At 41.1% G+C, this 27,435-nt stretch overlaps 1 protein-coding gene across 4 annotated transcripts in view; it reads right to left on the bottom strand.

Annotated features, from left to right (window-relative positions):
* Window positions 1–27,435, bottom strand: part of GCGR (glucagon receptor) — a 1,613,162-nt gene that overhangs the window by 304,095 nt on the left and 1,281,632 nt on the right. For all 4 annotated transcript variants that reach the window (XM_044068203.1, XM_044068202.1, XM_044068204.1 and 1 more), the window contains exon 9: window positions 4,306–4,366. In XM_044068203.1, coding sequence (XP_043924138.1) covers window positions 4,306–4,366 — 61 coding nt within the window. The remainder of the gene's footprint in view (window positions 1–4,305; window positions 4,367–27,435) is intronic.

The following is a 27,435-nucleotide window of genomic DNA, read 5'->3' on the forward strand; positions in this document are numbered from 1 at the left end:
AGCTTTAACACCTTTAGGCCCCTGAGAAACAGCTTCTGGGTCTGCCCTAGGACTCTTAAAAAGATACTTATGAGCTTCAGGCACCCTATAATATCTATCCGGTTTAACTGGAGCAGGAGGCAAAGAATCAGGATTCAGAGAAGCCTCTGCAAAAACATCTTCCACCACATTCAGAGCAGGAGGAATAGCTAAAGGCCTATGCTGAGGTAGAAATAAAAATTCTCTAAGCCTTTTCCTGGAATCAGAGAAATCCTGACCTTCCCATTTAAAATGCTCCCGCATAGAATGAAGAGTCTCTGAAAAAGAAAAATCCTCAGGAGGAGAAGCAGAAGGAGTAGAATCATCTACATCAGAATCAGAGTAAGGAGAATACTCCTGCAAGTCTTCAGCCGAAGACTCAGAAGCATCCAAATACTGCTCAAAACTTCCAAGCTCAGGTTCCACCCTAGGCCTCTTATCAGGAGGGGGCATAGAACCTCTAATCATTGTAATCAAATCTTCTGCCATCTTAAGCATATGCTTCTTAGGTACAGACCCTGAAGAACTAGGGGTAACACCTGAAACAAAACCTGGCCTGCCCCTGGGAGAAGCCTTGGAAACAGCAGGGGAGGGCCTAACCACCTTAGGAAGGGAGGGAAGAACAGCTACCTGAGAAGCCCCTTCCGCCTGGCCTACCTCCTGAGAGGTCACATCTTGCAGCAATAAAGTCTCCCCTGGGATTCCAAGGAGATTTCTGGCTGAACCTCTGGCTCCACCGAGCCCTCTAAAGAACCGACGTCCGGTACGGACGGTTCTTCCAGCCTAGGCTTAGCTGTTTTGTCCTTGCGCTTTTTTGACGAAGCGGGCGTCGGAGCATCCGACGGCATTTTATAATTACACCGCTTCCCAAAAACTAACCTGGCACAATCTAATCTTCTCTTAATAGTGCGTTTGTTAAACCTAGCACAAGAGCGACAGCCAACAACGTCGTGCTCAGGCCCTAAGCAAGGTATACACAAGGTATGGTAATCCCTATGAGGTATCTGTTTCCCACAAGAAATACAGTTATTCACTTTTTCTGACATCCGGTAAAATACTGAGGCAAGAAAAAACCAAAATATTCCCCAACGGGGTACTTAGCCAACTTGGATTCGGTCTGAAACTCCGACTTCGGAAAATCTCAGAACGCCAACCTGCACTCGCAAAACTGCTTCTGCATCGGACCATGCGGCAAAAAAGACTGAGGAAATGACGTCGGTCATGCGCATTTGTACTCTGACGTCCTGACGTCAGTCTAATGCGCCTCTGACCGACGTCAGCCTTATACTTTGGTATTCGGGCCAACTGGGACAGCGGACTACCCAATAGTCAGGACTGCAGCAATGTGAGATGAAGAACATCATACAGATATAGGCAATCCAGCATCTGTCTTATAAAAGGGTGAGTAGTTCCTGCATAAGATTGATAGTACACTCACACTACTCACCTTACTTGCAAGAAAGCAGATTAAAACTCAAAGCACATACTCACACACTCATATCTATTTTCAAACTGTGAAATTTGTCTTATATAAGGACAAGACAACCTTATATAAGACAGATCCTCCAATTCATCTGCAAGAACACTCTCAATGAATATGTATGCTAACTGGGTTCCTATTACAACATCGAAAAGTGTAAATATCAAACGGCCTAAAGCCCAAAAATGCCAGACCTTGATATGCTTTTTGTGAGCTCGCAGTACAGTGAAGATCAGAATATTTGCCCTTTCCTCACTGTAATGTGACATCGGAGTCGGTATATATATTCGGGGGGGGGGGGGGCACAGCCCCTACAATATCAAGTTCGAGGTCTGGCATTTTCGGCCTTTAGGTCATTCGATATTTCATCAGTTCAATGTTCTAATATATATCCTACTAACTGGTATGTATATTTAATGAGTGTGCTCTGTTGATGTGTGGGCCCTGACCTGCTGACACCTGATGAGCAAGGCTATGATCAACAAGGTGGCACCTGAATTAGTCTACACATCTTCCACTTTTTCTCCAAACTACCACAATAGAGAAGAATATCTCCAGCATATTTTTGTTGCACGTGGGGAACTCAGATATTACAGGAGAAGAACAAAAGAAGTTAGAAGAACCAATCATAGTGTTTGTTTCTCACATTCAAAAAAGAAAAGGTCTAAATTTCATAAATGGTTGGCCAACTGTGTTTCATTTTTTTTTTTACTTTGACAAATGCAATAAACATCTGCAAGGCACTATCAGAGTTCATTTCATTAGAATAGCAGTTACATCTGCACATTTCATCAGTGCTTCTGCACAAGGCATTGTAGAAGCTGTCACATACTTTCATAAAACACTACAAGCTGACCATATAATCCATGGGCAGAATAGGTTCTGACATGACTGAGCTATAAGGAATCCTGTAACCACGTCCCATGGGGGTGGTAACACTGCTTGGGAATCTGTCCAGATGTTATGATTTACTGTTACTGTGATCCTCACTATAGAAGGTAGTTTACCTGTGTGTACACTTACAAAATAGTAAGTCTTGTAGGAGAGGTCTCCAAAGTAGTAAAACTACCCTGTTAATTCCCCCTTTTCTTGTAAGAAGGGTTACACACCTTTATTATCCTTTATTTAACTATAAACATCTAGGATTTTTGGTTATAATAATATTTTGTTATACAAGCCCCAATGGTTTACTATACTCAAAAGGGCCAGGGAAGGGTCAAAGAACTTAAAAATGCTCCCAGCGATGTTGGTTGTTTATGAGTCTTGAATGCATTAAGCAAGGCCCAGTCTTGGTCTTCAAAGCAGCGAAGGCACTGCTGACAAGCTGTCTGGCCAAGGATTAAAATGCATAATATAAATAAAAATGAAATGTTATAATTTACTGTTATTTTGACTTCTCTTCGAGGATCATCTGTCATGATAAGTATACTTGCTCACCACTGTAGTTTATTTACTGCTTGTATTTGTTTACCAGGGCAGTCCAGCTAGTTAGACAAGTCCATTTACAGCATAGGCCCAGGGAAAAAAAACTCGACAACAAAATGAGTAAACAGTAAAACAATAATTAATATATTTCAAACAATACCACAATTAGGTCTATACAAGTTACACACAGTTTGACAGTAATATGAAAATAGTAAACATCAGAATAAAAATGTTATACGGTATTAAACTTGAGGACAAGAAAATGAAAACAGATTATTTATGATTAATATATACGACAATGAAACAAAGCTTTATGTCAGATTTTTTTTGTAAATTAAGAGGTTGACAAGAAGTGTAGGAGGTACTTTGAAGTACAAACTGCAGAGGACCAGACTGTAGTTATATCAGGAGGCCTGTGAGATATTTAGTGAGTAGAGAGGCTATACAGAGAGAAAAGAGGCCCAGGAAAGAGGTTGAGAGAGAGAGGTAGCATTTAAGTTATCCCAGGAGAGGTACAAGAGCATAGCCAAGTTATTGTTAACTGATGTTTTAAGTGTAGTTTCAAAGACTTACAGTTTTCTAATATTCTAAAATTTAAGGTGGTATGGGACAGATATAAAGCAATTTTAGGAGAAGATGAATGACTAAAATTAAACAACTGTTTAAGTAGGGTCTGCATGTTACTGAGGAGGTGGAGATATGGGTAAAATTTGTTGGCCAAGTGTCTTTCTCTGCAATTTTATGTTTCTGTGTCCTTCTGCCCAAGCAACAGGAGTTTAGCACCCACCTACACCCCACAGTCTGACTCCTCTTTGTAGGCAGCAACTAGTAATATAAAGTTCAGATTGTTAAGTGACAGCATCAAAACTGATTATGCTCTTGACCCATGAAGAGCTGGCCATAGGAGTTTCTGTTTATTATTTCAGTGTGCTATTGTATTCTAACTGCTTCTTTATATACAGAGACATTTAACCACTACTGCAACTCTTTGCAACCCTGCAACTGTCACTTATATGCAATGTTACAATCTTACTTCAGACATGGGGTTTAGAACTCCTCCACTCTCTTACTAGATAGGACTCCTGCACTTCCCCCAAGGAAGAATTGCATGTACAACATTGCAAAAACAGTGCATTCCATCTACACAAGAGAGCTGGCAGGCAATTCTCCTTGAGTGGCAGTCACACTGAGTTATCTAACCACTCAGGTTGGTCCCTCTGCAGATTTAAATGGAAATGTCACTTATATATTACATTTATATATATATATATATATATATATATATATATATATACACACACACACACACACACACACACACACACACACACACACACACACACACACACACACACACACACACACACACACTGTATACTTACTGTCTGTTCTCATACAGGTACTTCACAACAACCCATGGTACAACAACTAACACAGGAGTCCCTGTAGGTAAAAGAAGCACAAAACAAAAACAATATCATTACTTTAGTAGTTAATAACTTAGCATTTCACATGTCATAACACTGAAGACTTGGATTCTATAACATCTTTCTGTATGTTTCTATATGTTGGTCCATTTAGAAGTATTAGTAAGTTTACTCACCCACTTTGCATTACATTCATGTTTATTTGGGTCTTCAAACCACTGCTGTACGTCTAACAATTAAAGCTTTAATTAATTTCCCCAGAGGTGCAGGCCAGCTATTAGCATGGATGGAGGATGTATAATCTTATCACAGTCTATGCAGTGGTGATAGCCTAACTATTTAAACTTGAATGCATATGTAGCTGAACATTGGCACAGCCGTGTCTAAGTGCATCAGAGGCTGAGGCATGGGGTTCAGCAGACACCTAAGGACAATCTGTGGATCATAGTGTTTCTCTATGCAAAGCATTGGTTGTATTACTGCGATATTAAGAGATGCCTTTTAGAGGGATGAGTTACAAAGGGCATAAATCGTCAACCACCTTGTTTCTTTGAATAGAGGGTGTGTTACTTGGTTGGGAAGCATTAAGATGTAGACGATTCTTTCTCATGGTCACTGTACAGTTATTATATCAACTCTCTTCCCCTCCACCCAAGCAGATAGCTTTATATGTGAACCTGTGCACACTTATGCGGGTATAATATATACAGGGATTTATTGTCTGTAGAAAGCAAGAAATGTTCTGCACACAGCATGATGCCTTTTAAAATATTGCATCAAGACACTTTCTAAAATTTAACTTAACAAGTTCATAACTTAGAAACTCGGCTAAAACCTCTGCTATCTAACTGGATTACATATATGCTGGCCAAGTCATGCTTGAATAATAGGCCATAATGCCAGTAATAGCCAGTCAAAGAGGATAAAGAAAGAAGAAAAAGCATGTTTGGATAAAAAAGAAATAAAGGATTTAAAAAGGGCTATATTTGATGGGTTCTTGGATTAGGGTCATCCTCTTTACCACTCAGCATTAAGAATCAACTTTCTGCACAGTCCCACTTTCAGGAAATGGCATGTATCAATGATGAAATGTACAGTAATGTCATCTGCTAAATTCATAAAAGTGATTATCTCCTGTGCCCACCATTTTCTGCCATTCCTGCAGTTCAAATCTTGATTCATGCAGTCACATTTAAAAATTCATGTATTGACAAATCCTTTTGATTTTAGGTTTTTGGAGATTGATAAAGCTCATCTGAATCCAGTACAAGATGGAGGAAGCTCTTATAGGGAAGGCAAATGGTTTGTTCTTGCCACCTAACATGCCGACTACAGTTTCTTCATTTGGCATTTCATGTGGATGACTGACTTGTAATCAATCATCCAATAGGTAAGACTGAATTTTTGCATGGCCTCCTTGTTCTCACAGAAATGGGGATTCCCCCTGTCTGGATTTCATTCCAGTTCTCTGTTTTCATGAGGGATGTGTGGAAGAGGCCTATGAGAGGTACACCACCTCTTCAGGTACTTGCACTACTTGTCCCCTGACTGACTGGATCAGCCCTGGGGCTACTGATCTTGAATTCAGGATGCAGCCCTTTAGCTCACTTGGTCAGGGAATAGGGGTACTCTGGGTTAAGACACCATCTCTGAAAACACACTCCAGGCCTAGTAGCACAGGTTGTTGCTTGTTGAAGAGACACTGCATGAGTCAGTAATTGGTATACAACTGAGGTTCAACAAATCAGACAATTGTTTGATTACAGTTGTTTGATTCCTGGTGAAGGTTTAAGCCATATGTGCAAGATGTCACCCTTATGAACTTTGGTAACATGCTGCTAGCAGGCCTGAAGCAGGCATTGCATGCCACCCTTACCAGACACCCAGTATACACATACCAAACACTCATGCTAGCCATTATGAGATCCTTTGTTTGGGGTTGCTGGAAGACATGGAGATCTGTCTCCTTTGCTGCTCCTGCTGGGAACCTGTTGATGGTGAGGTGGTTGAAACTGGGAGACATGAAGAATTTGAGCTTGTCTTTGAGTGTCCTCTTATTTGGGAAAGACCTGATGGTGTATAATATCTGGGTGTGATTTCGCCCACATCACCTTTCTTCCATTTTTCCTAGGGTACAGAGACACTCAGCACCATTGTCATACCCCTTAGTGTCAGCCTTTAAGGACATTACCATGAAAACATGGAGGCATCTCCACTTTGCTTCTGCAGCCCTAAAGAAGGCAGATTCTGACTATAGGCATCTATCCATTTGGAGTGATTTAATTTCAGGCATCCTTAGGCTGAGTCTTGCATGTGCCAAGTGCACTGTCTGTGGTCCTACAATCCATGATCTACTCCTCGCATGCTACATGATAATGGAGTCCTAAGCCTGAGACAGGTGTGGCAACAAAATACATTCCTTTGCTGCACTTGAGCTTTGAGATACAGCCTATGTATCTCAAATATCTAGATCCCAGTCCTTTTTAATGGAACTTTTACTGGGAAAGATTGAGTTTTTCATGAAGTCTGGCCTCAGATACAGCCTCTACAAAATTCTGTCTATAGATATTCAGGTGAGTGCTTAGGTATTTTGGATTTTGTCGTTGCAATGGCTAGGGCTTCAGGTTCTAGTATATGCCTAAGCTCAATAATATTGCTGAGGTTGTCCTTCACTAAAGGATGGTTAAATGTGGATGTTCCCTTCAAGGAGGACATGCTCTTTATGGCCAAGCCTTGAAGAGTTTAATCACTTGCCATCTTGAGAGGAGGCAGGCCCATTCTTATTGATGGAACTGTTCCCTTATCTTGTTACTCTCCTGTTTGTCAAAGAAGGGCGCTTGTTACCAACCGAGGTTCAAGGCCAATGTCCCTTCCAACTCCTTACTTAGTTCCTGCTGAAACCACTGGAAGAGAGGGTGTTCCTCCTGGTCATCTCACTGTGGCCTGGACTCTAGTCTGGGCTAACTTGTGTTTAGGAAGGAGGTGACTGTCACGGCTGAAGCCACAAGAAGAGACATTCCTTAGGGGGTCAAAAATGTGTGACTGGATCTTCTGAGTCATGTCATCTATTGAATCAGTTTCGCATTGGTCTTTGAAGAGTCTGGAATGTCCTGTTCATATATTTTATACCTCCTTAGTGACAGCCACTTGTTTTGGGCCAATGGGTCAAAACTATTTCCTGAATGGTCCTTGGGAGGGTCTTCAATCTGCATGGCCTTCTTATTACTATGGTGTGGGACCTTGTTAGGCAAACAGTCACATTTCAGTCTCCTCTTAGGTTCATAGATTCATAGGTTCATACTAGGCTATCTCCCCTAGGGCATTTACAAGCCTAGCCAGAGTGTGTTTGGCTTTCGCCACCCATTTTAAATGAATTTTGCTATGCCCTTTTTCGAGGTTAGTATACTGTGCCTCTGTCTAACAGTGACACAGAAGTGATACCCGGAGTAAATCTACGATTTCCCATCCACCCATCAAGATTCCTCTTGAAGAGAGTCAATGGGGGACTCTGCCTAACCTGGACTGAGATTTTATTCCAGAGTGAAGGGAGCCTCTGGGTTATGAATCTGTCCCTCCAGCATGTCCTATTTATTCCAGTGCTGAGGTTCAAGTCTCTCGAGCGCGTAGCTCGATGGGATTTGGATTTTCTGAGGTGCAGCATGTCCATTAATTCTGGGTTGGACATGGCTTTATACATCAAGCACAGATCGCCTCTGAGCAGGTAGTATGCCACTGAGTAGAGCTGGAGTTTCTTTAACCGGGCAGCATATGGTATCTGTTTGAGCCCTTTGATCCTCTTGGTGAGGTAATTTTGGGGTCTTTCCAGTTGCTGCAGGTGTCTGGTAAGGTACATCCCAAAAGGGGCATTGTACTCAATTATGGGCCTGATGAGGGATGAGTAAAGAAGCACGATGACCTCCCCCGATCTAGATGTGAATCCCTTCATGATTAGGTGGGCTATATAAAATGTTTTTCTAACCACTTTGGCCACGTGGTTGTCGAATGAGAGATTGCTATCAACTTGGGTCCCCAGGTCCCTAATTACTTCTTCTGTACTTAATGGATTACCATTTATGTGGTAATTTGTGGGCACTTTGTTTTTGCCAAAGGGGATGACTATACACTTTTTGGAGTTTAGCTTGAGGCCATGGCTCTGGCACCAGTTGTCTGTTTCTATGAGGCCCTTTTGTAGGATGCTTGTGTCAGCTGGAGAGTCGATTATGGCACCCAGTTTGCAGTCATCTACCAACTTGGTCAGCCATAGTCCTTCTGTGTTGGCCTGTACCTCTGAGAAATATATACCGAACAAGAGATGTCCCAGGACTGAGCCTTGTGGGACACCACTTGTAACTGGTTTGGCTCCAGCAATTCTAACCATGTGGGTTCTGTCCTTAAGCCAGTTTGCAACCCATCTAGTGACATAGGGGTTTATATTTAAGCTGGTGAGCTTATCTATAATGCCTGAGTGGGGTATTGTATTGAAGGCTTTTGTGAGGTCTAGGTAGGCTGCGTGGACCACCTTCCCCTCGTCAATGGTCTTGGTAACTGTTTCAAAGAAATCGACCAGGTTTAAGAGGCAGGATCTGCCCTTAACAAAGCCGAACTGGGTAGGATCCAGTGTCTGTAGGTCCCCAATATCTTTATTTATGAGGTCCATGATGATCCTTTCCATAGCTTTGCAGACCAAGCTAGTCAGGCTTATGGGGCGATAGTTTCCAGGATCCATTGAGGCACCACCTTTGTGGAGAGGGACCACTGTTGCTGTACGCCACTCTTTGGGTACATATCCTGTAGTAAGGCTGAGATTGAACAGTAGTTTTATGTTTGGGTTTAGTTCTTCTTGGAGGTCATGTAGGACGCAGCCCGGGACACCATCTGGTCCCATTGATGCTGTGTTTTTTGCTTTGGAGAGGACGGCTCTTACTTGAGCATCTGAGATGTCAGGGGGGCAGCACTCTGCTGGGATAGATATTTGCCCTTTTGGTGGGCAAGGGGGGGAGAAGTTTGCGCTGAACCTGTCAGCTAGGATGTTGGCAATGTCTGTGGGTTCGGTGTATTTTTTGTCATTTTGGACTAATTCTGAGCATATCTGGGAATTCCCACCCAGGTTCCTAACATAACTAAAGAAAGCCTTGTGATTATCCTTAGTGTCCTGTGCAATTTTTCTCTCGAAGCAGGCCTTAGACGATTTTATGAGTGCCCATAGTTTTTTGCTAATACTAATCAGAGATGCCTTCCCTTTTTGGGATTTTGCCCTATCATGTAGTAGCTTCCTCCTTCTATTGTATAGTCTGTTTATGGCTGGGGTCCACCAGACAGGACGCCTGCCTTTGGAGGATTGGGTCTTGGTTTTGTTTGGGATTGCATGATCCATGCATTCCTGAAGGTGTTCATAGAATGCGTTTATAAAGGATTCTGCGGTCTGGGCCGTATTTTCCATGGGCCCGGGGGCTTTGAAGGATTCCACCTCGGTTTTGAGGAGTGTGAAATTTGCTTTAGAGAAGTTTTTCACTGTGGTTTTCTAGGCAGAGGCTGGGGTCGGGATGTGAATATCTCGTGAGATTAGTTTATGGTCTGATCTTACCAGTGAGGGATACACTTCTGGTCTGGAGCATAGAGTCCCCATGTTGGTGATGATCAGGTCCAGTATGTTTTCCCCTCTTGTGGGAGTGGTAACAAGTTGTTCCATATCATTTGAGTTTATAAATTCTAGGAACCTTTGGGCTAGGGTGTTGGAGCTAAAGTAATGCTCCCAGTCTATGTTTGGGTAGTTGAAGTCGCCCAATATAATGGTGTTTGGAGAGACCTTCATATTTTCCATTGTTCTCAGGAAGGCCGAATGGGGTTCCTGGGTTTGGGAGGGTGGTCTGTAGCAGGCTATAAACTGGAAGGCAGTTTTACCCACTGTTAGTTGCACATGGATAGTCTCTGATGCTTTGTGCTGTGCCACCAACCTGGAGATATGGGTATCTTTGACGAATATTGATACTCCCCCTCCTTTTGTGTTTCGGTCCAAGTTATGGGGCCGAAAAACATGGTATGAGGTATAACCTGGTAGTGCTGGGGTGCTCGCGGGAGCCTTGAACCAGATTTCTGTTACTGCACAGATATCGATGTTCTCCATGCTAAGGAGAGTTTCGAGTGCGTGCATCTTGAGGTTTAGACTTCTGGCATTGAGTAGCATTACTCTTAGTTTCTTATCCCTTGTGATACCTGTGGAGGTGGGTTTTGTCTTTTAAGCCTTGCCTAAAAAAGGCACTATGGGGGTGGCAAAAGCCTTTGCCAATATCTGAAAGCCCAGGGGTGACAGGTACAAGCCGTCCCTAGTGAAGCATCGTGGCTTGTCAAGCATGTCATCCCAGGCTGACAGGCATTGGATCCCCTTTGAATGACACCAATACTTAAGCCAGTTGTTGAAATTGATCATCTTGTCTTCATATTGTGGCATCATTCTTGGTGAGGGTAAGATGCTACTCAAAGTCAGGGTCATACTGGCCTGGGCTACATGCTCAGAGAGCTCCTCTATGTCTCTTTTCATGTAGTCCACGGAGGTACGTCTCAGGTCATTCACACTAGCATGGACAATGACTGAGTCATATTTGTACTTGACTTGGAGTGACCTGAGTGCTTGTGTTATGTGGCGGATCCTAGCGCCTGACAGGCAGCTCACCGTGACCTTCTCCTTGTTCAGCCTGGTGAGCGGGACGTCAGTGTGCCTGACAATAGAGTCACCTATTACAAGTGTATCAGGTGTGTTGTTTAGCCTTAAGGGCTGTGACTGTTTGGCACACTGGCTTTGTGAGCTATGTGTTGCACGTGTTTTGTTTTGGGGTAGTGGTTGCTTGGGTGTTTGCTTTAGAGGTCTCTGTTGCTTAGGCAGATTTTTATTCAGAGCCTCCGAGTATGTTTTTGTGTGTTTATGTGTTTGGTTTGCTGTCGTGGTAGGTCTATGTGAGACTGGAATTGTAGTGAGTGTGGTTTCCTTCTCCTCCTGACTGGTTACGCCAGTACTGAGTTGAGAGAGCTTAACCTCCAGTTTGGCTATATGGTTGCATCTCTCACATGTGCTGGAATTTGTTGGGAGGAGGAGAGGGTTGTCTGTATACATGAGGCAGTTGTAACATTGCCTCAAGATTCCCAGATTCACCAGCTGGACCAGAGAGGAGATTGACAACTGACCTTTGAACATGCTAGAATAGTATTGGGAATTCCTTTATAATTGAAAAAAGGGTCAATGAGGAACAAGGTACTCAAGAGGAGTTTGTGAGGGTGTAGTGCTTTTAATTTTTTAGTGCTGACTTATATAATTGCTTTAGTGAGCAAGTGCCAAGCTTTAGAGTAGGAATAGGGTGTTTATTATGAGAACTAGATCAGTTCTAAGGGAAAGTGAAGAGCAGACTTTGCGGAGCCGAGAATGGTTTAAACCCAATTAAGCGGCGTTGCCGCGCTATGCACAAAATCGCGCAAAGCCACGCTAAAGCGGGTTTTATACAGGGGGGACTTGAAAGAGCTAGAAATTGGCCCAAAACAGCCAATAGACTACCAGATTCTTGTGCTGGGAACACTCCTCCAGGGATAGATAGGCTGCTCTAAGCTCCCCACTGCCACTGGTGAACAAAGAAGCCTCCCTTTATCCAAGAAAGGAAATGGGCAACACAGGAACTTTCCAAAAGTCCAGAATACAGCAAAGCCTGTATTTGGACTACTCTAGGTCAGGAAAGACGGGAAACAAGGATATTTTTTTTTTCTTTTTTGCAACAAACAGCAGGAAAATGCAATAAATATGTAACACAGGCTAGCGCACTCGAGTGTGTAGCCTCAACAGGTAAATGCAACAAACAGGGTAAACTTTAAAAGTGCAGGTGCAAAAACAACTTTAAACAGTTTAAAACAGTTCAAGAAGCAGAAATACTTTCAGTTTAGCTAGATTGGACAGTCGCCCAGGTAGTAGCAGCAAAAAGCCCCCCACTTTTATCAGGTTAGCAGTCGCTCTTTTAGCCTCTCTGCTGCTAGCACCACTCTGCAGGACCACGAGGAGCTTGGCTGAGTAGTAACAAGCGCAAAAACCGCGCCAAAGCAGGTTTTCTACAGGGGGACTTGAAAGAGCTAGAAATTGTGCCAAAACGGCCAATGGACTACCAGATTCTTGTGCTGGAAACTCTCCTCCAGGGATAGATAGGCTGCTCTAAGCTCCCCACTGCCACTGGTGAACAAAGAAGCCTCCCTTTATCCAAGAAAGGGAATCGGCAACACAGGAACTTTCCAAAAGTCCAGAATATAGCAAAGCCTGTATTTGGACTACTCTAGGTCAGGAAAGATGGGAAACAAGGATAATTTGTTTTTCTTTTTTGCAACAAACAGCAGGAAAATGCAATAAATATGTAACACAGGCTAGCGCACTTGAGTGTGTAGCCTCAACAGGTAAATGCCACAAACAGGGCAAACTTTAAAAGTGCAGGTGCAAAAACAACTTTAAACAGTTTAAAACAGTTCAAGAATGCAGAAATACTTGCAGTTTAGCTAGATCGGACAATCTTGCAGAGATAAAATGGCACCAAAGAACATTATCTTACTCTCACACTTTACTTTCTCAGTAGTTGTCAAGTTTTGTAAGAACTTGCTGTTAGTCATTTACAGCTGCTCCTCCAATCTCTTCCCGAAGTTACAGCTCCACAGACTGCCTCTCATGTGATATGTCAGAGATAAGGCACCTTGGAGATCACCCCTTTTACTCACTTGTAGGATTACGATTCTCTGCTTCTTTTTCTTCCCAATCTCCAGTTACACAGCTGGAGATAGTCATTTTTTCCCTTTGGGGCTAGGTGGTGTTGCCATGTTGTTCTTTCCCCTGTTGCTGATTCTGTCTCTATTAACTAGTTTTTGGGAAATACATGAAATACATTCTTAGTGTGTCTGATGGAGGAGTGAGGTGTGGATTTGAACTTCTGTATTTGCACAGTACTCGAAGCTCTTCTCAGTCTTGCCAAGGAATGACCTACATTATATTACTTTTCTTTTCCTCCTTGTACCTGCTGATCATCAGCTTTTCTGCTACCTAAATGATTCACTATTATCACATATACTTCAGCCAGTCTTTTGTGGTCATCATTCAGGAAGCCATTAGGATTTTCTACTTAGCCCTATTCCTTACTGTATTGCATGGCAGTCACAATGCTGCTCCAGTGACCCATGTGCTCTTCTGTGTGAGTGTATAGCTTGGTGGACCTGCATGCCGTGGCCTGTAATGCTACATAATTAAATAGCCATATCCACTGGGTTTAGGCCATACAGAGGATTAATCTGCCTCCTTCCTCCAAGAATGGACAAGTCAGCATCCACTACTCATCCCCCAGCCAGATTTTTCAACACCTAAATTGTTGGACAATCCTATACTGTCTGGATCTTGGTCATAGTTTTATCCCTTTGTGCCACAGAGCTGGTTTATGCCTAAAGTTATTTGGTAACATTTGGGTCTGCCTTGAGGTCTGGTCTGGGAGCTCTTCAGTTACTCAGCTAGTTTGCTAGCTTGGTCCTTAGGAGGGTCCTGCAGCACAGGGAAGACTTCCCTTGGGTTCTCATGTGACCATGTTTCTCACTTAGCACATAGTTGATCCTGTCCAGTCTTAGTTGGTCAGTTGCTAGTCTTTTCTGATGTTTACTTTGCCTGTATGCTTGGGTCACAGTTTTCCATGACAATTCATGGGCATTCTTCTGCCTATTGTTTCTTGTGTAGGGCAGGACTGAGGTTCAGTTCTGGCTGGCTGCATCAAGAGTGCTTTTTCTCCATCATAATTTGAAGATACCCTTCCCTACAGGGAACTTGAATCTCACACTTAGCAGGCTTGCTTATCTGATGTTTGACTGGCTTGTCCAGTGGTGTTGAGGTTTAGCTAAAGTTCATCTTTGGGTATACTTCCTTTTTAGTGGCTCTTCCTCTTTCAATTGCTCTCATGGTTTCAGACCTGCAGGTGTGGGGTCTTCCATAAGAAGCTCATGCCTTCAGAGAAGGTAGTTTTGATTTCATCCTTGGATAAACCCTTTCTTTGCCCAGTTTCTTTCTGGAGGAGAAATTGAGGAAAGAAGGCATTAATAACCTTTGGAGGAGGCACAGTCTTATTGGATGTCCCAGAGACAGCTGTGCTACTTTGTTAGATGAGCTGGTGGTCTATTTCCATGTCCCCAGAAACAGCATGATTTGCATTTGCATACTTCAGTCCACAGGAGGTTGATAGTTGTGTTTATCTGGCCAGTAACATTTCCTTTGTTTAAAGTTATCTTCTCTCTATGGGTAGCTGCCACAGGACTTGAAATTCTTTACCTTTCAGACTTGGTCACAATGACCTTTGGCCTGAAGTACTCCCCTTCTCCAAGTATTACCAATCTGAGTACAGGTCCGGATAGTAGGTCTCTTATAGACCATGGTCCAGGACTCTGACTCCTGGGCTTCATGCTGTTATGACTTTCTGGTTCCTTACACCTTGGTTATTACCTGGGATTTAACCCAACCACAGGACCCATCCAAGAGAGTCATATCATATATATACAACAAATGACATGACAAGAATGTATGTATAATATCTAACATTAAAGATTTTCTTGATGGATCTGAATAGCCTGTCACAGTCCCCTTGTAAAGGGAAAGCCCTCTAGCTGGCCTTGGCTGTTGGGAGTTCTCCCAATTAGCTGGGCAAGTATATACTAGTATATATGGACTTGAAACTTCTGTTGCTAACAAATGCTAGACTTTGCTAACAGTAGGTGTGGTAAATCTCTATTATTTCATGATTTACAGGAGGGGTTTGCGAGTGACTAGGGTGAACTGGAGACCGCTGGGGATGGAATGCATCACAGATGCATGCCTATACCTAAGCATGAGAACTTCATGAAAAAAGAAAAAAAAATCAAATGCTGATTGCTGAAAAAAATCCACAAGACCCATCAAGGAAGGATCTCTTACAAATATGCTAATATGACAAAAATGCATCTGGTTAGCTTATTGACATTGTATCAGGAACACTGTGATTCTTCCACCCCATCAAATATGCTCATAAAACTCTCATTTGGTGTTAATACTGCTGCATAGAATTCTAGCAAATATGTTACAACAAACTTGTTATACATAGAGGAGTTGATTACACTCTGAAATCAGAAAAAGAGAAGCTTGTTATGCACCTTTGATGCCAGTCAAGGAGCTATGTAACAAGCATTGTTATGCAGGGCTCTCAGTGATGCTATGCTGTAGTCTCAGGCTGAAGCACATGCAGCATTCACCACAGAACATACTGTGAAGACTGGGTGAAGGCTGCCAGCCTAGCCAGATAGGATTGTGCAGATAATTCGATCATTTGTAAATACGAATGTTGAACTTTTAAACAATGTGGCAATATTGCCATCTGCTGTAAAGAAAGCTAAGTCAAGCATTTCTTGTTAGTCCTTTGAAATTAAAATTATTTCATCACTGCCTTTATGTTTTACAAGTCAGCTCCAGTCCGGCTAGATGAAGGCTTCCTGCCTATTGTTTTAAGGCTAACGTTAATGACCAGAATTTACATGTGGAATGTCCTTTATTGCTCTAAGTGTAAAATAATGTAAATGCAGTTTCTGTCAGCCTGGGAACTCCAGGAAGTGTAAAAAGATGATGTAATGTTTTAGTAGAACTGCAATTTCAATTTAAACAGTGGGAACCAGAGATTATTAAGCATTTTTGTCTGACTATCCAACTCACAGTACTGCCTGTTGCTCTATATCAGTAAGTTATTTTAGAAATGTGTTTTCTTGTATTAATAGCTAGGAATTATAAAGTTTAAACTAAGTGTTTTTCTGTGATGTCAGAACTGTACTTCTGATTTATTTTAAGTATTTCTGTGTGATCTCTGAACTTTTGACTAGCACTGTATAGTAGAAAATATTATCTTGTGGTTTTAATTATTTATTATTAAATATTTTAAAACCCTTTTAACTGTGGCTAATTTGTGTAGAGATAATTTAAGCTCTTTAGAGTACTTGTATGCCTTTGATAAATTTGTACAAAGCCACTCCTATAGCTTTAGCCCTGGGCTATACTGCCAATTGGATATTAATATTGCACAGTAATAATTGGACACCCTTTTAAGGGCCTTTGAGTAGCTGATAAATATTAGCTGGGTGGTGGCCAGTGGTACTACCGTATAGTCTGAGTAAAAGGGGCACAGCTGGAGAACCTGTGCCAGCCTTCCCCAGAAGTGTCTGTGTGGTTGTGTAAACTCTGATCTCAAAGTGTGTGTGTCAGCTACTTGGGCAGGGACACAAAGCACTGGTTGGACAGAGAGATTTTAGCTTGCCCAGCTAGGTTGAGATCTGGACCCTATAGCTGTGCCAGTGGGGAGTCTTATTGGGGACCGAGGAGCAAGGGAGCGACCAGCCCCGGACTGACTGTGATCTCAGTGTGCTCTTAAGGGAAATTGCACTTTACTATTGTGTATTTGTTATCCTTTCCTCATATATGAGATGCCCTCTCTGGTGTTAGTGGTGAGGACTGAGGCTCCTTGATTGCTGGGGTAGGGCATGGGCATCACACATACATTATTGAGAAATGTAAACCACTTTAAAACCTGTTAAACACTTCTCATTGCCACACACACACACATGACAGACTAGTGTTTGACAGTTTTTAAAGCTCTTGCCCCATCAGGGATATGCTTACTTTCTCCTCACTGTCTGGGTGACAGATGAAAATATGGCTTTCAAATCCAGTAAAACACTTCATGCTCCTACAAGTTTTTTTTTTTTTGAGTAAGTAGTACTACATCAGAACAGCTTGTTAGATTTTATATGCAAGGATGTCCAAATTCACTTCTCAAGCTTTGCTTTTCTCTGCTTTTAAGGTGAATTTCTTGATATCCTTTGTCTGGCATCCTCATTGTTAATTCTTCTTCCTTCCTTATCTACCTGATATTTTGATACATTTTGATACATGTGAATACTGTAAATGCAGTCTAAATAGTACACAACTGGAGACAAATCTGCAGGCAGAATGCACTGAATGACACATCTCAGACTACTTTTGATTTGTTGTAGGAATCAGAATCATGAGGGAATGATCACTTTTCACACCTGGAGATGAGACAAGGGGAGTAATTAATGCTGAATAATTGCTGATGAGAGTGGGTAAATGTGTACCCAGTTGATCAGCACCAGGGTTGTGACAGAAATCAAAACAGGACAACGGTGGCAAAGAATATCAACAGAAAAGGAATAGTCTTAATCTGGGGCTATCTGCAATGGATGCCAGTTGCAGTCTCCTCTACGGGGCTCTCTTGTGACATAGTTCTTCTGTGATCCTACCATAATGCACTACTGAGTTTGCCGTCCTTCAGATGAGACATTAAACCAAAATCCCACTTATCTGACCTTGTAGCAGCTCTCAAGTGATTTAAATAATCCCACAGCACTTATCAAAAGGAGTAAGGTCTTAAGAGTTTACTGTATTTGCACTAAAAACATCACTTTCACATATACATTTTATGAATAAGCATTCTGTATTCTGGACATGCACTTTAAATAGCATAAGATCAATGCAGCAAGTCCGAAAATTGCAAGTTTGGTTACAGAAAGCAGACTGACATCTTGATACAAAAAGGCATATATGCAAAATGTCCTCTTATAATTTTGACAAAAACATATTCTGTTGTACTCCATAATAAATACATTTTAAGTCAATCTCAAAAATACTAAACATAAGTCTGGCACAGAGAATTAAGGCTTTGAGCTGTTAATGAGTTGCTTTTGGTTTGATTCCTTCCACTTTCACTTGTCTACTATGTGACTCTGAGCAAGTTGCTTAACTAGACAGGTTAGTCCTGAAAATGTATACTTGCATCCCTTGGGCTTACGCAGTAAACAAATAAATAAACATAATTAAACATCTCTTCCTTCCAAATATTTGACTCTAAAAACCCTCAAAGACTGTTGAACTGTTAGGTAAGCTGAAAAAAAAGAAAACACGAACAATTGTTTCCATCTATTCACTGGTGCAATTTCTTTCTCTTACATTTTAATATGTTAATGAGCCTTTCGTGGATAACTTATTGTATGCTAACTTTCAAACAAAAATATTTTAAAACAAAAATTGCTCCACCAAATGCATTTGCTGTGTCCTAGCATGCAAAATGTGATCCAAGACATCCTACCTGGTGCAAAAAGGAATGTCTTCATAATGTGACACATCCATGCCAACCTTGAAATTGCCTAGAAATGTGCAGCAATACCTCATTATTTAAATAATTTCCACACCATCTCTCCATCAGCTTCTACTCCAATCCTACCATAAGACCTTGTCTGCTGATTCCATCCATCTGATAAGTTTCCATCATGATCCTTTATGTATTGCTCTAAAACTCATTTTGTACACATACTATTAAAAAAAACACGAAAACACCAGAAACTAGAAATCATCTTATGCTACCCTTTTCTATACTTTGGTATAAAATCCCAATTTTCACTGGAACGAGTAGATTTCCCCACATAACAGAAAACAAACATGCACATCAGCTAGGATTTCAAATTCTCTGGCACCAAAAGGATACTTCTCAGCTACATCTCCAAAGGCATCATGTAGGTTTTTAACAAATACATTCTTTGACTTGAGCTTTTAATCAAACATCTCATTCAAAAGTCCCTATTTTCTACCCTTCTTATTTATTTCTGTGGAAAAAAATTACATATACCTTGCATCTTGTCTTGTAGACTACTAACAAAGTCTCTCTGTAAACATAAAATTCCCTCCAGTCCTGATACTTTCTCATCCAATGTGGTTCCCAAATGTAAAGAACAACAACCATCAATGTATCTACCTCTGATAATTGTATATCATCAGAAATATTAACCCACTGTAAGACATTATAGCATCTCTTCTTACTCTCCTTTTCATAACTTTTATTCTCCATTTATGTTCCCTTACCCAGTTTAGTTTTAACTCTCACAGTCACTCCAACCACATTTAATACAACCACCTTAAATTAAAATGGACTTTCCATACCCAAAATACTATTCTTTCTATAGACTTCTCTTTCAGAAAATCTGATCTTAAACAAAAATACCCTGTCTTCTGAGTAAATAAAAAAATATATAATGCACTAATTGTGACAATCAGAAAGTTGTGGTCTGAAAATATATTTGATAAAATTTGATCCCATCATCAAAAATGTGCTTACTTGTTTTGCTAAACAAAAATCCAGTTGTTGTAGCTAGCTGTCTCTTATAAAAATAAACTTCTTTGGCACTCTAGAAACTAAATTTTATATATGTTGTTAAGTCTTTACAAACCTAGTATCCAGTTATTGCAACCGTCTGCTATTTCATGGAATTACATCTAACCATATAAGGCCAAGCAAATAAAGTTGTTACTGCAACTAATGTCCTGCAACAGACTTCACTCAGCTCTCCATATTCAAGTTTAGTCTCTGTCACATAGCCTTAAAGAAGAACACAGGACAGTTGCAAGCATCTGATGCCATTTCATCCTCATTTCTCCCCTTCCTCACTTCTGAATCTGATAGTTAGCCCTTCGCTTTTCTCTGAACATCCTCTCCAGGTGCATAGTATACCTAGGATCCAAGTGACAGCAAGATCAAGTCAGGGTCTAATGAAAATTAACTAGCATCCAAAAAACTGAAGTGCTTTTGAATTTGAACTGTAATATTATACCAGAGATGCTCAGCATCTGCAGTTATTGCAGATAAGGTGGTTATCAACTAAGGTTAACACTTACGGAATTTTTAAACCTCCTTCCAGTAATACTACAACACAGAATTTATTAGTCACATGAACGCATTCCTGCTTCTCACTAGTGTACCCTGCCCTGAGATGACATGACATTTACCTCTTAACAGGAAGCAGAGCAGGAGACAGTGCCCTGGAGAAATCTACCCATGTCATTAAAGCGACCACTTCTGGTCTCGATCATAGGTTCATTGGACTAACCTGATTACGAAAGCATGAATAAAAATAAAAATAAAAGATTACTTGGTTCACAGTAGACCAGAATTGTTTTTCACCATTCCTTAGTTCAGTAGTAGGCCTGTTTGCTCACTGCTAAAAGTTTTGACTGGAAAGAAAATAAGAAAATCTCTGTAGATGGCACATTCTTCAGCCTTCCACTGTGGAAACATTGCAGTTATCTTGACCTGCACTTTTCAGTAATACGCCTGTTTTGCAATGTGATGCTGTCATATGTTTCTAGTAAATTAATTTCTCAGTAATCTGCTACTGTACAAAATGCATGCATGTTACCTAATGTTGATGGCTTTATTCACTTAGTAAGAAAGTAAACTGGCTGATCCTTGTGGACACTTCTCATGCATAACCTGACCAAACAACAAACCAAATATAAGAAGTGATATATCACACTTCACTCTCCTCTCCATATTCAAATTTGGTCTCTGTCTCAAAGCCACAAGGAAGAAATAGGGTTGACATGCTGTAGAATGGCATAGCCAAGCCCTGTGTGAATTCTTTCAATAAAAAATACACTGGGATAAAGACACTGTACACAGTCTTACCCTACTGTGCAGCCATGATACTCCATATGTACGCAGAAAGACAGCTGCGTAAGAACTTAACAGAACAGTGTGGATGCTGTACTGATCCTTGCTGCAACATTACTGATGGATTATACCATCAAGGACAGCCATGCATTCAGTCAGCATACCAAGGCCTGGGTGCTTTCCTCGTGCCATATGTCTAATGTATGATCTAAGCCCAAAGGCAGGAGGTACATATGGGACGTTACAAGGATGGATTACTTCTGAACTTGCTTACCCCACACCAAACACTGAAGCAAAGGGAGAGGTAACTATTTACATATGTACATGTCCTGCAACGAGAAGGAAAAAGAAAAGTAACGGATCCACTTCAGCCAGGAAGGATGAAACAACCCCTCAAAAAAGAGGAGAGTAGGGTGTAATAATGCAAACGTTATCAGTAGGGTGTAATAATGCAAACGTTATCAGTAGGGTCTAATAATGCAATGTTATCAGTAGGGTCTAATAATGCAATGTTATCAGTAGGGTGTAATAATGCAAACATTATCAGTAGGGTGTAATAATGCAATGTTATCAGTAGGGTCTAATAATGCAATGTTATCAGTAGGGTGTAATAATGCAAACGTTATCAGTAGGGTCTAATAATGCAATGTTATCAGTAGGGTGTAATAATGCAAACGTTATCAGTAGGGTCTAATAATGCAATGTTATCAGTAGGGTGTAATAATGCAAACGTTATCAGTAGGGTGTAATAATGTAAATGTTATCAGTAGGGTGTAATAATGCAAACGTTATCAGAAAAGTGTAATAATGCAAACGTTATCAGTAGGGTGTAATAATGCAATGTTATCAGTAGGGTCTAATAATGCAATGTTATCAGTAGGGTGTAATAATGCAAACGTTATCAGTAGGGTCTAATAATGCAATGTTATCAGTAGGGTGTAATAATGCAAACGTTATCAGTAGGGTCTAATAATGCAATGTTATCAGTAGGGTGTAATAATGCAAACGTTATCAGTAGGGTGTAATAATGTAAATGTTATCAGTAGGGTGTAATAATGCAAACGTTATCAGAAAAGTGTAATAATGCACACGTTATTAGTACGGGTTCTACTAATAGGCTTAGTTGTTACACAACTGGACTATGCCTTCCAATATCACTACTGCAGTATTACTAACTGATGGGATGGTGTACTAAAACTGATCAGAAGAATGGGAGGAGGAAGAAGGAGCAGAGCTGTGCTCCAAGTCCTGAAGGATGGCCCTAGAAAACACATCCAACTTGTAATACTTAGCAAATTTGTTAACTGAGGACCGTGCAGCTTCCTTGGGAATAGTTCTAAAATCCAAACCCTTGAATGAGGCCCCAAAGTAAGCTGCAGCCTAGCCTTAGTGGAATGAGCCTTGAGAGAGATGGGCAGCTGTTTCCCATGAAAAGAGTAAAAACAAAAATGGCTTTGGAAACCCAGGAACAAATGGTTTGCTTAGAGACTGGCAACTTCAATTTGTTTTCTTGAAAAGACACAAAGAGCTGTCCTTAGTCTTGTCCAGGTAAAACAGAGCTATTTACATCCAATGAATGAAGAGTTCTTTCCCCTATATTTTGAGGAGGAGGAAAGAAGAATGGTAGATTGATGGATTGGTTCAGAGAATATTCATTAACCACCATGGGCATGAAGGAAGGATTAGTTCTAAAAGTAACCCTATCCCCCTGGAAAACAAGGAAGGGTGAACAGCCATCAAAGAATACAGCTCAGAAACTCTCTTAGCAGATATAAGAACCACTATCAAGGCAGCTTTCCAAGTGCAATGTTTTGTTCCAGAACATAGTTCAGGTTCCAAGAAGGAGAAACAGGCTTTCTTGGTGGCCTAATCTCTAGGATGTCTTTCAAAAATTGTTTGATCTCAAAACATGCTGAAAAGAGTTGATCTATAGGCAAACAAGCAGATGTGGCTGACAAATTACCTCTAACAGAAGAGTATGCCAGGCCAGAGCTGAGCAATTCACACAAGTAAGAGACAACAATATGGATCCCCACTTGAAAAGGGTCCTGTTTTTTTCTTTTTCCACCACAAACAATAATCTCTTCCATTTTGAAACATAAGATTTTCTAGTAGTTGCTTTTATAGTCCCCTATAAAACTTGAAGCATGTCCTCAGAAAAGTGGTACCTAAAAAGAATCAAAACTCTATCACTCAAAGGATTAATTGTAGAGTTTGGAGAGGAGGGTGACTGAGAGAGCCCTTGCCCTGTATGAGCAGGTCAATCTTGTGTGGTAACTTGTGATGACTGCCCCTGGCCAAGTGGAAGAAAAGGGGGAACCAGTGCCATCTGGGCCAAAGGGGGGTCACCAACAAGATTTCTGGCTTGTCCTTCATAATTTTATAGAGGACTATTGGCAACAGCGATAGGGGAGGGAAAGCATAGAGAAAAAGCCATGGTATCTGTCTTCCATGCCTGAGGACATGGACCCTAGAACAGACCAGAACAGAACATGTTGAGCTGTTTGTTGTGGGTGGAGGCAAAAAGATGTATCTGTGGAATACCCTAGTGAAGGACAATGTTCAGGAAGACCTTCCTGTTTAGCATATATTTGTGAGGGTATGCCATGGATCTGCTCAATGTGTCTGCCACTGTGTTCCTTTCTGAGGAAATGTAAACTGCCTGAATAACAAGATTGTGCTGAACAGCAATCTTCCATGCCACCAAGGCCAATCTGCAAAGAGGGTAAGACTTTCTCTTTCTTGCTTGTTAATATGCCACATGACAGTGGTGCTGTCTATGAGTATCCTGAGGAGGCCTGGGGTCCAAAGATGATTCAATGACTGAACAGGCAGAATACGAGCCCTCATCTCCTTGATACTTACACAATCATTTCTCTCCTTGGTAGACCAAATCCCCTGGACCTTGATGTTGTTTGAACAGGCTCCCCATGCCACATTGGAAGGATCTCTATAAAGTTTCTGGCATGAGGAAAGAACCACAAAGGGTACCCCTGGATTGAGAACAATCTGGATGATCTACCAAAACATTTCCTTTGTGATACAGTGCAAGACAGGGATCTGGAAGTATCACTGCTGGCAGTGCTGAAGCCAAACTTACCTGAGATACCACTTTAGCTTCCAATTGTGGAGTCTGGTATTAGGAAGTGTAGGAATGTTTGATGCCATGAGTACCAGGGCTGTCAAGAACTCTCTTGCTCAGGTCATTTGCAAAGGAAAAAGGTTCTGAAAGGACTGTCAAAAACAGCACCCTGTTCAAAGGAATGAAAGCTGTCATTATCAGGGTGTTGATCCTGTGCCTTAGGAATATCAGGTTTTGGAAGGATTTAAATCAGATTTTTTTTTTAGGTTCAATGTGAATACTTGTCTACTGTGAAATCTAGAACCCTTATAAGAGAGCTTTGTGAATGAGCCTGGAGAAGTAAACCATCCAAATAAGGGGATATTTGGATTTCTGGAAGTCTGCAAAAGGCATTGACAAGAAACACCCTTGGGGCTATAGAAAGACAAAAGAGTAAAAGCAGAAAAATGAAAATGTAAAAATGGGATGGAATGAGATGTGCAAGTAATCATCTTTCAAATTCAAGGTCACAGGGAATGTCTGTGGGGGGTTCATAATGAACAGAGACTGGAGAGTTAACATTTTGAAACCTGGAACCTTCAGAAAGGTATTTTGAAATTTTGAAAGGAGATATTCAGAACTGATTTACAGGACCCCTTTTATGAGGACCAGGAAAATCCAAGAGTAAAAAACCCTACCTCACTGAAAAGGGAGAACAGGTTTTACTGTTCCCTGTGCTAGGAGATCTTGTAAAAAAAGGAAGAGCTAGAAACAAATGATTTTGAGGAGGTTAAGGGGTTCCAGAGACTTCCTGGACATCCTGTACCCCTTTTCTACAACAGAAAGAATCCATGTGTCTGTAGTTATCTCCTTCCAGGCCAGAATAGACTCTTGTATAATGTCTCCTTTTCCTGTAGGGTCTTAAATGGATCTACAGTCACAGATCCAAAGAGTGTTTGCCCAGAGGAGAATGTAACAATTTAGCCCTGACATTCTCTGGTAAGGATTTTGGTCTTAACCAAGAATACCTGTAAATGACTGAACCTAATGTAGCTACTCTGCAAGATGTATCTACAGCATCATAACTACACTTAATGGAGTGGTCATCTGAGAGGCAGAATTAAGCAGGCTTAAAGCAGAAGACTTATTATTTGACTCTGGCATGGCATTGATAGCCTCCCACAGGTTACACAGGATAGACAGAAGGTACCTTGTTATAGGGATCTGATAGTTAACTACCTTAAAGGCCAAGGTAGCAGAGGTATAAATCTTTTTACCATACCAGTCTATGGACTTGCTGACAAATCATACACTGTTTACAGTTACGCTCAGCATCAAGACAAAACAAATGCCTTTTGTGATCATTGTGTGGAATTCACCTCCCACAATCATATTTCTCTCTCTTAAATATCATGTACAAAAATTAAAAGAAATTATTAAAGCAGTAGGCAAAGGAAGAGTCCCAAACAGAGCACTTACTTGCCCAACAGCTAGGTAGCTGTGCTAGTGGGACATCTTACAGATTGAATATGAAGCAAAATTCCGCTGTTGGCTAGAGTCTAAGACGTTCTGTGGTAATTTATGCTCATATGTCCCTTATGCACCTTCCACCTTTGGACTTAGGTCATATACTGGATATATGGCACAAGGAAGGTGCACAGGCTTTGGTATGGTCTCCAAATGTACATTTATCCTTGTCAGGACATCCAATTGGTTACTAATACTCCAACAGTGATCTTGAATGGACATCACAGGTAAATGACTCCCCCCCGATCAAACATACTTCACAAACAAAGCACAATCTATGTACAAGCTGAACCCAATGGGGTAACCTATGAAACTATTGCCACATACAATCATACTGTATGGCACTTGTCACCATAGCAATGTCATTCCCCTGGTGATTTGTTACTTAACACATAGAGTTAAGAAACATAACAGTGTTACTGTAAAAAGAAAAAAATAATCATCTGCATTGTATGAAAACCCTACCAGCATATAAATTCCCTGTGGTGCAGGCAATCCGCTACTACAACCACACCTTTGCTTATTCCATACAGTGATGGTGCTAAAATCCCACCAATAAGACCTTCAACAGCACCATTGCAATGAATGGACTATCTAACACTAGATTGCATGGTATCCTTTGTGTTCTATACACTCCTGCAATGCTCTCTGGCAATCTTCAAAAGTTGCATAGTGCCCGGACAGTTACTATAAATGACCCATCTGGCAGCCTCCAGGCCTTCTCCAAACAATAAAAATATCTAGGACTTACTTTCAATCAACAACTCACTTTCAGTACTCATACAGAGTCCCAAGGCAATAAAGTCCTTGCACAGATGAAAACTTCCTACAAGATTTTCAGCTTACTTTCCCTTGAAGCCAAATGGGCACCAGTTATGAATGTTCTCCCCTAAAGATGTGAATGCATTCTTCCAGTCCCCACTCTTTGTTTCTCTTACAATGTTATTGCATTGCAGACCACCATGAATAAAATCCTCAGATTCATTCATGTTGCAGGTAGTAGACAGCACCATTACACTCCTCTGAAAAAAAAAAAGGGTGTCCCATCTCAGGCAGACCCTCTTTTCTTCTTAGCACCCTCAGTTTTAAAATTCTTCATGAAAGGTACTTCGACAATGTGAGGTATTGCCAGCTATGCCATGAGAAGTAGGGCAGTGGATGTGTAAGATACGCCAGCAGAGGTAGCTGGAATCTAGCAAAGAATTATATGTTATTTGAATATCAAACTCATTTGTACAGACACTTGTGCTGAAAATGTATTTGTAAAGTTTCTAGTGCTAAAAATGTATCAAAAGTGTGCCCTGCTGGGCAGAAAAATAAATGTGCATGCATTATTGTAACTGTTTAAATGTATATGTTTTAACAGAGAGGATACTGGAAGAGAAGAGATTAATCTCAAACTTTGAAAAAAATAGTAAGAAATTAAATTACTGGTCCTAGCCCATAAAGATGTTATCTCACAGTTTTGAAAGAAGCCAGAGATGCAATGTTGGTAAGAAGTATGGTTTGTTAGTTCCTGTAGGAAGACTGGAAGTGTTTTATGGTTTTATGACTTCCAGGAGCTGCAGCAGATCTTAGTAAGGCTGTGTGTGTGTGTGTGTGTGTGTGTGTGTGTGTGTGTGTGTGTGTGTGTGTGTGTGTGTGTGTGTGTGTGTGTGTGTGTGTGTGTGTGTGTGTGTGTGTGCGTGTGTGTGTGTGTGTGTGTGTGTGTGTGTGTGTGTGTGTGTGTGTGTGTGTGTGTGTGTGTGTGTGTGTATTATTGACACATAAGTGCTAAATCCTGGCAATGTCTTGCAATGGAGGGTTGCATAAGAACCAGATGTCAGATGACCAGATGTATGTAGTGTTTATTACTAGATGAGACTGAAGTCTCATGGCACTCTGTTTTGGAAACCTGACAAAGAAGGATCACATCTTGCCTTGTTGTAGTAAGTAACTTAACTAGGGAATACTAACTCTTGAGATCAGTCAGCT

The sequence above is a fragment of the Protopterus annectens genome, chromosome 4.part0 (genome assembly GCF_019279795.1).
Source record: "Protopterus annectens isolate FY-2018-M chromosome 4.part0, PAN1.0, whole genome shotgun sequence".
Taxonomy (NCBI): domain Eukaryota; kingdom Metazoa; phylum Chordata; order Ceratodontiformes; family Protopteridae; genus Protopterus; species Protopterus annectens.